Source organism: Cucumis sativus, chromosome 2 (assembly GCF_000004075.3).
Source record: "Cucumis sativus cultivar 9930 chromosome 2, Cucumber_9930_V3, whole genome shotgun sequence".
Lineage (NCBI taxonomy): Eukaryota > Viridiplantae > Streptophyta > Magnoliopsida > Cucurbitales > Cucurbitaceae > Cucumis > Cucumis sativus.
In genome coordinates this window covers 22,938,935-22,952,583 of record NC_026656.2, presented here as the reverse complement: position 1 = coordinate 22,952,583, position 13,649 = coordinate 22,938,935, and the positions used below count along the sequence as shown (strand labels likewise).

At 30.4% G+C, this 13,649-nt stretch overlaps 1 protein-coding gene across 1 annotated transcript; it reads left to right on the top strand.

Annotated features, from left to right (window-relative positions):
* Positions 1-8,768: 8,768 nt before the first annotated feature.
* LOC101220869 (trans-resveratrol di-O-methyltransferase) lies at positions 8,769-10,902 on the top strand. Its single transcript, XM_004151858.3, has 2 exons — positions 8,769-9,618; positions 10,486-10,902. The coding sequence occupies exons 1-2, from the start codon at positions 8,833-8,835 to the stop codon at positions 10,789-10,791; spliced, it is 1,092 nt and encodes a 363-aa protein (XP_004151906.1). The 5' UTR covers positions 8,769-8,832; the 3' UTR covers positions 10,792-10,902.
* The last annotated feature ends 2,747 nt before the right edge of the window (positions 10,903-13,649 follow it).

The window sequence follows — 13,649 nt, the reverse complement described above, 5'->3', positions numbered from 1 at the left end:
TCCACTCCAATGTCTTTTTGTTGGAGAAGAACTCTATCTTGCTAATAAATTTATTGAAATTGCTATATCCAGTCTCGTGTTATTAGCAAGATACATTATTGCACCTATTGCACTAAGGTATGGTACTTCAGGACCAACTAATTCTTCATTATCTTCTCAAGGTCGAAAGATATTTTTTTCACATCTAGTGATCGAACCACCATTGGAATGTTCAATGGGTGTGATTTGTCCAATGTAGAATCTTTTTAAAATCTTTTCTGTATATGTCGATTGATGAATAAAAATTTCATTGAGTAAATGCTCAATTTGTAAGTCAAGGAAAATTTTTATTTTGCCAAGATCCTTCATCTCAAATTCCTTTTTGAGATATTCTAGTGACTTTGAAAGTTCTTCAGGAGTTCCAATTATATTTAAGTCATCAACATATACAACTATGATAGCAAATCCTGACTATGATTTCTTAGTAAAAATACATGAACAAATTGGATTATTTTGATAACCTTCTTTCAACAAATATTCACTTAAGCGATTGTACCACATCCGTCTGGATTGTTTCAATCCATATAATGATCTTTGTAATCTGATTGAATATAATTCTCTAGATTTTGAATTATATGATTTATGTATCTTAAATTCTTCAAGGATTTTCATATAGATTTCATTTTTCAAAGATCCATACAAATATGTTGTAACTACATCCATAAGATGCATATCAAGGTTTTCACATATAGTCAAACTAATTAAACATCTTAATGTAATAGCATCCACTATAGGAGAATATGTTTTCTCATAATCAATGCTCGATCTTTGAAAAAATCCTTATGTAATAAGGCGTGCTTTATATCTAGTGACCTCATCATTTTCATTTTTTTTTACGCACAAATATCCATTTAAATCCCACAAGTTTTAACTTTTAGGTGTATGAACTATAAGTCCAAAAACTTCACGTTTCGAAAGTGAATTCAATTATGCTTGGATAGCTTCTTTCTATTTGGACCAATCCTTTCTATTACAACATTCGTTAACAGATTTAGGTTCAGAATCCTCATTTTCATGAATAATATTATGTGCAACATTATAGGCAAAAATGTTCTCCACAACTACATTAGCTCTATTCCATTTTTTTCCTGTCTTCGTATAATTTATCGAAATCTCATTGTTATCTTCATATACTTGAGTCTCTTCAACATTTTTACCATTAGTTATGTTTAGGACTTCTTCTTGAATGTTTCTATTGTCAATTAAGTCATTTCGACTATTGATCAATTTTATTTTTTGAGGATTTTAATCCTTTGAACCTATTGGTTTACCATGTTTTTGCCTCAACATAGATTCAACAACTTGCTGAATTGGGATTTCAATTTTAGATGGAGTATTTGCAGCTGAAATATATGACTTGATCACTTTCTTAGTATCTGTAAATGCATCTAGCATTTGGTTTGCTACACTTTGTAAATGAACTATCTTTTTAACTTCTAGTTCACATTGTCTTGTACGAGGATTTAAATAAGACAATAACGATATATTCCAGGTAATTTTATTTTCCAACTTCTTAGTTCCTCCCCTTAATGTTGGAAAAGTTGTCTCATTAAAATGAAAATCAACAAATCGTGCAATAAATACATCACCCGTCAAAGGTTCACGATATCTAATAATTGATGGGAATTCAAATCCAACATATATTCCTAATCTTCTTTGAGGTCCCATTTTAATACGTTGTAGTGGGGAAATTTGAACATATACTGCACAACAAAAAATTCGCAAGTGAGAAATATTTGGCTTCTGACCATAAGCTAATTGTATTGGGGAGTACTTATGATAAGATATCAGTTTTATGCGTATAAGTGATGTTGTATGCAGAATAGCATGACTCCATACAGATAATGGAAGTTTTGCTCTCATAAGTAATGATCTGGCAATCAATTGTAAACGCCTGATAAATGATTATGTCAAAACCATTTTTTGTATGAACATGAGCTACAAGATGTTCAATATTTATCTCAATTGATATGCAATAATTATTAAATGCTTGGGATGTAAACTCACCAACATTATTAAGTCAAATGTTTTTTATTGTATAATCAAGAAATTGTATTCTTAATTTGATTATTTGAGCAAGTAATCTTGCAAATGCAAGGTTTTGACTTGATAATAAACACATATGTGACCATCTACTTGATGCGTCAATTAAAACCATGAAGTATCTAAATGGTCCACTTGGTGGATTAATAGGTCCACATATGTCACCATGGATTCATTCTTAAAATGTAGGTGACTCAACTTCCACTTTGGCTGGTGATGGCCTAATAATCAATTTTCCTTGAGAGCAAGCAACACATGATAATTCATTGGATTGAAGAACCTTCTGGTTCTTTAGAGGATGTCCATGATAATTTTCAATAATTCTTTCCATCATTATTAACCCCGGATGACCTAATCAATCATGCCAAGCAGTAAACATATTTAAATTTATGAACTTCGGATTCATGGTTGAATATGTTTCAATTACTCGTATATGAGTATAATATAATCTAGAATAAAAAGCAGACAGTGTTTCAAATATACGCTTTTCATGTGAAACAATAAATGTAATATAAAGATATTCTATATTATTTTTATAGTTAGTTTCAATATGATAACCATTTTGACGTATATCTTTGAAACCCAATAAGTTTCTTTTTGACTTACTAGAGAACAAAGCATTATTAATAGTGTATTTGCTTTCCCAAAACCTTCAATCAAGTTTGTAGAACCTGATATTGTATTGACATTTGGTTCAAGCATTGTCAGTGTAGAAAAATACTTTTTACTTTCAAGTATTGTATGCATAGTTGCACTATCTGCCAAACAAGTCTTCATTATTCATATTTGACTCAGCCAAAATATGAAAAATGTCCATAACTCTTCATAAAAAAATGATTATAATAAGTGTCACGGTAAAAAAATAAAACTAACGTTGAAATATAAATAATTTAAATAAACTGGGAAACGTTGAATAGAGAAGACACCAAAACATAATGTAAATATCAATTTTAGACATTATCATAATTGAATGAAGTATTTGCTACTTCTTCATTAACATCAGTTTTCTCTTTAGGAGACTCAAAGAAGTCAACAACATCCAAATGTGTCATATTGGAAGGGTTATAGACATCATCTTGAGAGGCAAAGTTTACTTCCACATTCTTCCCTTTTTCCTTCAATGAGACTTGATAGAGGTCGACTAAGTGCTTGGATGTACGACAAACATGAGTTCAATGACCATTCACACCACAATGAAAGCATTGATTTTCTCCACTTTTTAATTCTTATTTTGTGGAGTTTTTCCTCTATGATCATCATTTATGGTTTTCTTGAAATCTGAATGATTATTACAACGAAGAGTATAATTACTTCTTCCTTTACCATGGTCACGACCTCGGCCATGACCACGACCACGACCTCGACCTCGACCTCGACCATTATTGTTGGAAAATACAACATTCACTTCAAAGAATAGTGTTGCTCGATCGTTTTTCATTAATAACTCGTTATTTTGTTCAACCACAAGAAGGCATGATATGAGTTGATCAAAATACATTTTAAACTCTCTTTCTCAATATTGTTGTTGCAGGAGCATATTTGAGACATAAAATGTGGAAAATGTTTTCTTTAATATATCTTAATCGATAATTTTTTCTTCGCATAACAATAATTTTGAACAAATTTTAAATAATGTGGAATTATAATCACTTATTGATTTAAAATCTTGCAATCTCAAGTGCATTCAATCATATCGAGCTTTAGAAAGAATCACACTTTTTTTATGATCATACCTTTCTTTTAAACTTTGCTATAGTTTATAGGGATCTTTTACTATAAGATATTCAATCTTTAATCCCTCATGAAGATGATGTCGAAGGAAAATCATGATTTTTGCCTTTTCTTGACTTGAAATCGTGTTTTCTTCTTTAATCCTTTCTCCAAGATTCATGACATCCAAATGAATTTCAGCATCAAGCACTCATGATAAATAATTATCATCTTTGATATCAAGAGCTAGAAATTCTAATTTGGTAAGACTTGACATGGTAAAACTATAACAAATACATTTACTTATATTATAAATTTAATAAACATGTTAAACATTCGTTATAAAACAACTTAGATAAATATCATATTATGAAAAATTGTGACAACAATACACACCAAAAATATTAATTTTACAACATACTTATACATAATATGTTAAAACAACATGTTTAGGTAAATTGATAAAAACATCATAAAAACAATTACAAAATCTATACTTATAGAAAGTAAACAATTAAATTATAGATATGAACCCATAAACTATACATAGATCTTAAATAATTGAAATAAGAACTAAACATAAACAATCACATAAATCATAAATAAATTAAGATGAACCAAACCACAAACTGATTATGAACTAACAATATTTTTAACAAAAGGTGAGGTTTTGAAACTAGAACCTCTTGTTCGTACATACAAGTGTCAGTTGAGCTAAATTCATGTTGGCTTGTTATCCTTATTTTGAAACATATTAAACCTTTTTTTAATGTTTTTTAACTCAAACTTAATTTTGTAAACTCCATCTGATTACATGTATTATTTTATTTTGTGAATGGTTTATAATATTTCTAATTAGACCATTCATGTTAATGCAACTATAAACAAAACTTGTGAAGGATTTTTCGTGCGTCCAACAGTCGTGCGTCGTGGTGTGTCGCTGCCTCTGTTTTACAGTGATTTTTCAAAGTTGCCTTGTTGGTAACAATTTAAGTATGAGTTGTAATTGTTTCTAATGCTCAAATGTTATGGTTGGAATGGTTGATTAATTTGTTGTTTGATTCTTGAAGGAGTTGGAAATAACGTTGGGTCACTTGAATTCACAACAAATTTGTGAACTTTGAGTTCGGTTCACCAATACCTTGGTATGTTAGAACTTACATTGAGAAAATTAAGTGGAGTATGTGTTGTGAAAGTAATTGAGTTACTTTATCCTTATGGTTAGGTGTTGTTCGTGGGATTTAGTTGTTCGAGAAATTGAGCAACCTTGAGGTAGGGGACTTTCTACTGGACTCAACAATAAAAATTAAGATGTATCGACTGTATGTATTGTAATGCTATGTCTAAACTGCATTTGGATGACGGTTATAACATATGTTTGGATGTGAATTTAATGTGTAATGTCTACTGCGTTGACGGGGAAAAATTTATATATAAATATATGTTGGATTGATGTGGATGTGTAATGACTGAGTAGACGTTTTCCTATATAGGATAGTTTTGAATCAGTGTTGTGCTTTTGCCTAAATGTATGATATTGTTGTGGTTGTGTTCATGTGAACTGAGGAGACTTGAATATTTAGTTATGGACTGATGTGTCGTTATGTTTCTGATTGACCTTTGGTTAAACTAGAGTAAGACGACTGGTTGGGGTTAACTGAGGAGTTTATGTTATGAGAATGTTTAACTGAACTGTGAACGACTGTTAAGATGTTTAGAATGGACTGAGGGGTAAATTATTAGTTTTCCTATTGGGTAGTTACCTTACGGGTGTCCTACGGGATCACCACCCGTTTGTGCATCCTTCGGAAGCACCCGACTGATATGTGCATCCTTTGGGAGCACTAGACTGATATTTGTTTCTGCAAAACACTAGACTGATTTTGCGTCCTTCGGGGCGTTAGATTGATTATGTGTATCCTACGGGATCACAAGGGAGCTAATAGTTTATTTTTCCCCTAACGGGACCAGTCGCGGATCTCTTACTGAGTATGTTTATACTCACCCTTTTATGTTAAATTTTCAGGCAAAGGTAACAAGGGTGGCAAACCGACGAGGGGTAGGAAGGAAGCGTGACTGTCATAGGGAATATGTTATTTTGCTTCTGCTTTATGTTTTTGATGTTTAAAACATTGTGATGGAGCTTAGCTTACAAATTATTATTTTGATAAACAGTACTTTTAAAGTTTTGAATATTTGAAACCGGGCCTGACTTAAAGTTGTTTTTTCTCGATTATATGTTTTTCAAATGTCTTATATTTCATTTTGTATCAATCAAGGTCTTTTGTCAAAAGTTAATGACCTCGACTTAGATAGAATAGTTGGGTCGTTACACACTGCTTATTCAACAGTTGTAGAAGATGATAGTAAACTCCATCAAAACTCAATATGGTTGATCTACTCAAACTTTCCTTTTGTATTCCAAGCTATATACAAAGAGGATTGACAACCTAAGAATGCAGAATGGACACCAGCCACCTAAGTTCCAACTATTTGATGGAAATGGCAACCCAAATCAACATGTTGCTCACTTCATCAAAACATGTGAAAATATTTGTACTCGAGGAGATTGGATGGTGAAAAAGTTTTTTCAAACTCTAAAAGGGAAATTCCTTGGACTAATACACCGATGTTGAACCTGAAATTATTGCTAGTTGGAAGCAGTTTGAAAGGGAATTCCTGAATTGCTTCTACAACACTTGGCGTATTATAAGTGTGATAGAGCTAACTACAACCAAGAAAAGACGAGTCGGTCGTTGATTACATTAATCGCTAAAGAAATGAAGGGATAAGAACCCTATGCAGTGGAATAAATTTAAACAGAACCTTAACTCAAATTTGATTGGGATGTTTAAAATACTAGTGCATAGGAAAAACAATTACATAAACTAATTTCTATGGTTAAGCATGCTTTAAAAAAATATAGAGAAGAGAAAAAGTACACTTACTCTCGTTGACGACTCTATATTTGTCAAACGCCAAATTGGGCACCATCACTTGGAGAACTCCCTATTTTCTAAGTTGAGATTTTGGTTTGTGAAAACCAAAATTGAAAGAGAAACATTTTTGGAGAGAGAGAGAAAAATAAGCAATGAACTAGAGTACTTTTTCAAAGAAAACTCACTTTACCACTGTACGCCTACCTCTCTTTTGTTAGGGATGAAGAAGTAGGAGTTAGAAAATTTTGGGTTATGTAGGAGAACCACCACATACCTATTTCGTTAATTTAAAATAAAATATAATAAATTAATAATAAATTGATTAAATTAAAGAAAATTTTAATTTTTTTTTTAAAAAATAGCAAATTTTACAAAATATTTATAAAATATTTACGACTTATACTAAATTCTCTCACTGATAGTGATTGATGTACTATAGTGATAGAATAAATTTTTTTGTTATAACTTGTAAATATTTTAATTTATTTTGTTATTTTTAAAAATGCCCTTTAAATTAATTAATTCAAATTAAATCATATTTAATTAATATTTCATTTAAATACTATTTAAATGAATATCTATCACATAACCTATAATTTTAATTTAATTAAATAAAATTAAACTATATTGTTAACTAATTCTTCAATTAATTAATTTCAAAATTAAATAGGGGTCTTTTAAAAAAAATATAACAAAACAACAAAATATTTACACTGTATAGAACAATTTCGAAAACGAAAAAAGCCCACAAGCCCATAATGGAAAATTAAAAAAATGTTCTGATTAATTGACATCCAACGTGCCTAATATATTTGGATAATAATCGTTTAGTTTTTGAAAAATGATCTTTAGATTTGACTATTCTTTCCTAGACATAGTTTAGATTTGGAGCCAAATCTAAACGATCAAATCTAAATGCTCCAAATCTAAATCTAAATGATTTTTAATAAGTTTTTGGTACACGATCGTTTTCGTTGATAGTTTAAATTTGGGTTATCAAATCTCAACGATTTTTTTTTTCAAGATTTTTTGGAAAACGATTATTTATATTTGATCATTTAAATTTGAAAAACGATCGTTTATATTTGGTACACGATCTTGTATGAGTTTAACTGAAACTCCGGTTGTAATACCAGATGATGACATTGATGATCTATTGTCCTATAAACAGACAGTGAATGATGTAGACAAGGACAAATGGGTCAAAGTCATGGACCTTTGAGATGGAGTCTATGTACTTCAATTCAGTGTGAGAGTTTATAGATCTACATGAAGGGAGTCTATTGTGCTCTTGCCCTTGTCACCTCATAGATCATTTGGGTACAACCGCTTCTGTCAGGATTACGTATTTCCTCCTCCATGAAACCGGTACTACGTTGTGATAATCTCAGTGTATAGGTGCTCTAGCGTCGAATTCTGTTTTTGATGCTCGAACCAAACACATTGAGATTGATGTTTATTTCATTCGGGATCAAGTGCTCCGTGGTCTACTCTTGATGTACGATATATTCCCTCTTTGGATCAGTTACCTGATTGCCTAACCAAGCCTTTTACTCATTCACAATTCCAAACCTAATTCGGAGTACTTAACCTACCTCTCGTTTGAGGGAAATGTTAGATAAGATTGTAAATATGACATGGTAGCCAAGTCAGATGAAAGTACTATGCAGGAAACAAGTCATCAAGCATTCCCATCAGTTTCTAATTAAGAACTCTCGGTTAGATAAGGAGCAATTGAGGAAATCTGCTCCACCTATTCTTCAGTGAACGTGTCAAATATCATCTAATTGATCTATTCTTTATGATCAATTCTTTACTATTTTTTATTATTTTCTATCCCTATCCCTAGATTATAGGATTTATAATAATTGTATTAATTCATGAACTGTCACCATCATGAATGGGGAACCACACACACAAAAAAGGGAAGTTTTCTAACTCCCAAATCGTGTATACTCCATTCATTATTTCCATGCAAGTTGTTTGAAAGAAGTGAAAATTATTTATTATATATTAATTGTATGATGGAAGTTTGCCTCTCTATTCTTGTAAAGTCAGGCATCATACTGAAACACACACATAGATGAACAAAACCAGATAAATGGGAGAGAATTTGAACGAATTGGTTCAATCTCAAGCTCATGTTTGGAACCATGCTTGTAAATTCATAAACTCCATGTCTCTAAAATGTGTTGTTGAATTAGGAATCCCAGATATTATCCATAGCCATGGCCAACCCATGAGCTTCCCTAGTTTAGTTGCAGCACTCCATATTGAACCAACCAAAGCTCAATGCCTTAGCCGCCTTATGAACCTGCTTGTTCATTCTGGGTTCTTTACTGCTGCTCAAACAGAAGCTCATGACAAAGCTGAAGATGTGAAGTACAGTCTCACCCCATCTTCTAAACTTCTCCTTCACAATAGCCAAGCCACACCCTTCTTGTTTCTTTCTTTGGATAAAGCAACAATAGCTTCATTTCAAAATTTGAGTAGTTGGTTTTGTAGCTCAAATAACAATGGCCAACATTACTCAAATGCTTTTGAAATGGCAAACGGGAAGCTCATATGGGACTATGCTGCTCAAGAACAAAGTTTTGCGAATTTGTTTCAACAGACAATGGTGTGTGATTCTGAAACGATTGGTAAAATAGTGAAGGAGGAGTGTAGTGAAGTGTTTGAAGGGTTGAAGTCATTGGTTGATGTTGGTGGTGGTACAGGAGCTATGGGCAAGGCCATTGTAGAGGCATTCCCACATATTACTTGTACTGTATTTGACCTCCCACAAGTGATTTCTAACCAACCACTACAAAATGCAAAAAATCTGAGGTTTGTTGAAGGAGATATGTTTGAGGAAATAATCCCACCAGCAAATGCAGTTTTGCTCAAGGTACACATATATGTGTGTGTTTTTGGAGAAATATAAAATTTTAGTTTAATATTAAATTGTGAATTTTTTCCCTATAAAACTTTCGTTTCTATGTTATCAAATCATACAAACTATTTTATCAAATTAGTTATAAGAATTCTCCAAATTATATGGACCAATTTTTTTATTGTTTATGTTCGAACTCATTATTTTGTTATTTAATTGAATATTGACTTTTACAAACTTCATTAATCTCATCAAGTAGAAAAAAGGAAATTTTGTTGGATGGGGAGGGACTATATATATATTTGACATAAAAGTATATCTCAAAAGATGAAAGGAAAATTTTTGTTGTTTGATACGTGGTGTTTGTTATACATATAATTGTATCTCTTTGTTTCCATAGTACCTTCAAAACAAAATTAGAAGAAAAAACAGGTACTTTTTTTAAACTATGCTTTTATTTCTAAAAGTAAGATTATCAAATTAAATGTATAATTTCAGTTCTTTTTTTTTTTGCATTTTTTTAAATTTGAAAACATAAAAAAAAAAAAAAAAGGATTCATAAACGCATTGGCTCTTAATATTTTCCACATCTAAAATTAACGTTTAGAAGCTTGAATCATTTTTTGACTTTCTGAAATATTTCAAAATTACTATTCGTTTAAAAAATAAATTTTAATACTATGAAAATTGAATTTAAATCATGTGTAAAATTAAGTTATTATAAGTATATTTTAGAGTCATTTCAAATATGAAAAAATGATTTTAGGTTAAGTGGGGGGTTTAGAATGGGTTACCTCCAGAACAAATATGTATATATAATTAAGAAATCAAATGATATGTTTTTAAAATTGATTTTTATTTTTGGATTTTGACTATAACCAGTGGATTCTACACAATTGGAACGATGAACAAAGTATTAGGATATTGAAGAAGTGTAGAGATGCAATTCCAAGCAGAGATGAAGGTGGAAAATTGATAATCATAGACATGGTGATGGAAAGAAAAAAGGAAGACATAGAGTCGACTGAAACTCAACTTTTGTTTGATCTTTTGATGATGGTCAATCTAAATGGGAAGGAAAGAAATGAGAATGAATGGAAGAATCTATTTATGGAAGCAGGTTTTAGTGGTTACAAGATCATTTCTAAGTTGGGTTTAAGGTCTCTTATTGAGGTCTACCCTGCCTAATTAACCCTAAACCCATTCATTATATACTTAATGTTGTTCTTTTACCGTTTGTATTATCTTAAAATTTTACTATTTATTTATCATATTAAAGTTCTATGCATTTAAAATATATCTTTTAGGTTCCTTCTTTAATCAGTTTTTTTCTTAATCAAATCTAACTCATGTCTGTATCTTTACAACGATTTACATTTTTTAATAGTTGAATTCTTAGCTAAATTTAAAAAACAAAGCATAACTTTTTAAAACTATTTTTTTAAAGCTTTGACTTGATTTTAAAAGACATTGGATTACCAAACAAGATCTTAATATTTTATTTATTATAATTAGTTATTCAAGATTATTACTTTAAAAATGACTTTACTTGATGATTTCTACCTATTCAAGATCACTAATCTTAGAAAAGTGTTAAGTATTTGTTTACTTGACACTTTTCAATGCATTTAGTAATTGACGTTTATAAACTTTTAAGTATATGAGATTAGTTGACATATTTTACAGGTCAATACTTTGTTTATTCTTGATAGATAATAAGTGTCAAGAATTAACTGTGAAATAAATATTTTCTAAATGCTAAAAATTTGACATAGTTAATTCTTGATACGTTTTTCATGTCAAGGTTTTTTTTTTAAGTGAAAAATTGTATAATTTAAAATATCTATATAATTATATTGTATCTTTTTTTGAAGTCCAACTATGACACACGTAAGTAAAGCCTTTGAGATTACACAAATAGCCTAAACTACACATTAATTGAACAATTAAATCAAACCAAACTTTCCATCAAATAACTAATACTTTAACAAATTGCGTATATCAATGAAATCATACATATATACTTGGTCATTACATATTTAATTACAATAGCCCAAACTTCTAACTATATGAAGAAATTGTTCTACCTAACTCTATGTCTAATATAAACAAAATATATGTCTAGTCCGAAGGTGTACCATATCAATATTGAGATTCACCTATATTCAATATCAACAAAATATACATGTGTAAGCTAACCCAATAATATCATTGATTTACCTAAAACTAATAAATATATATGTCTACCTAACCCAAAAAAGAAAAAAAACTTAGCTAATCACCATAATCACATGTGGCCACCTAAGAAATTAGCTAGCTGCATTTACACTTCATCCAACTCGAATTGACTATATGAGCTTCTTATATCAATCTAATATGAAGTTCAAAATATTGAAGTTAATACTTTGATTACTTGAATTGTATAAAATAATTCAATCAGTCATTTAAACACAACATACCGAATCTGTAACTACTATGCTCCCATTAGTGATTATATCTCTCATGTATCTCATCGTATAGTACCCACATTCAACAACTCCAACTTGCATAGACCATTATAAATATATAAATTACCAAAATATTTAACGGTGCAAATAACCCATATGTTGTATATTTTTAATTAACAAATAATAATGTTAACACTTACCTTTATTGGTTTCCAATATTGGTTGCTTTTTACTTTTTTAAAAAAAATATTTTTCTAGGCTCGATCATAAGATATAGTAATTGTCCTACTACAAGAAGAACATTGAGTAGAAACAGTAGAGACAAATATAAACAAATCGTAAAATACTTTGTATATAAACAAATCATAAAATATTTTTATTTTTCTAATTAATTTGAGTTAATGGTTCGGTTTAAATTCTTCCGTTGTGTAGGACTTTTATCCCTCCACTCCATGCATAGACTATTGTGATGATTCATTTCACCATTAGCATCTCTAGAGAATTGATGTTCAATTCTAGTTGCTCAGGCAGTCAACTCTAATGCGAACCTCTCAATACATCTAGCAAAATTGTTTACATGCATATAAGTATTATATTCAAATAGCATAAAATGAATACCTTAACTTGGAAACAAACTTTCAAACGGTCATTCTATTCTTATAAATCATAATATATATATATAACATGTACTTCAGTGTACATAACATAATATATCATGACTTTGAAAGAAAAGCTTTAGAAATTAAACCTCTATTATTTTCTTTGGATGAGCCACTCACAAAATCTAAAACGTTTTCTCCTAACTCCCTTCTTTTTCTCCTCGTTGCCTGTTGTCTTTTTGGTAGAGTTTCATAACTTAGAATTTCCTTATACTTCATTTGAACTTACAAGGTGTATTTATACTAATCCTATATCGGATTAGTCATCCTTAAATTCATCTTAAGTTGTTAGTTTATTCTTAGTAACACGTGTAAGTTTAATATCTTTTCTAATCATGCTTAACATAAATTTAACACGTATCTTACTGATTAATCGATATCCTGATTAGCAAGTCCCCACCCTTTCACCTTCTCAACTTTTCTTTTCGCCTAACTCTTCCTTGTCTAACTCAAAATGTTTACTATGCATCCCTTATCACATTATCTTGTCATAGTGCATCGCCTAGCTTTATTACGTGTACTACCCTTCCTCGTGTCCCCTAGCTAGAACGCATCCTTCACATCACTCTATACTTTTATTTTTTTTATAGCTTCTTTCTTTACAAGTACTCATCAACTTCAGAACGCGAATTTCACCCGTTTCTCCCCCTTTAACTTGTTTTTTTTGTTAGGTTTCTTTTATTTTCTCTCAAACCTTCATGTTCTTAACTACTTTTAATAATAAATAGCAACACATGCATTAATGGAAAAGAAAAACACTATTATACTATGACCCACTTACTGTATTAATATAACAAATGTGCATATTTCCTACATGGTTTAAGATCGTATCATATAGCACTGATCAATGGCGTAAACAACCGTACAAAATTAATAAACAAAAAGAAAAAACACATCATGTTGATAAGAGCATTAAGACTTTAGAGTTTAAATAATTTGT

Excerpts from the sequence above, each read along its gene's own strand:
- LOC101220869 (XM_004151858.3), top strand. The coding sequence starts at position 8,833 with ATGGGAGAGAATTTGAACGAATTGGTTCAATCTCAAGCTCATGTTTGG. Across the intron at positions 9,619-10,485 it reads CAAATGCAGTTTTGCTCAAG|TGGATTCTACACAATTGGAA; the intron begins GTACACATATAT and ends GACTATAACCAG.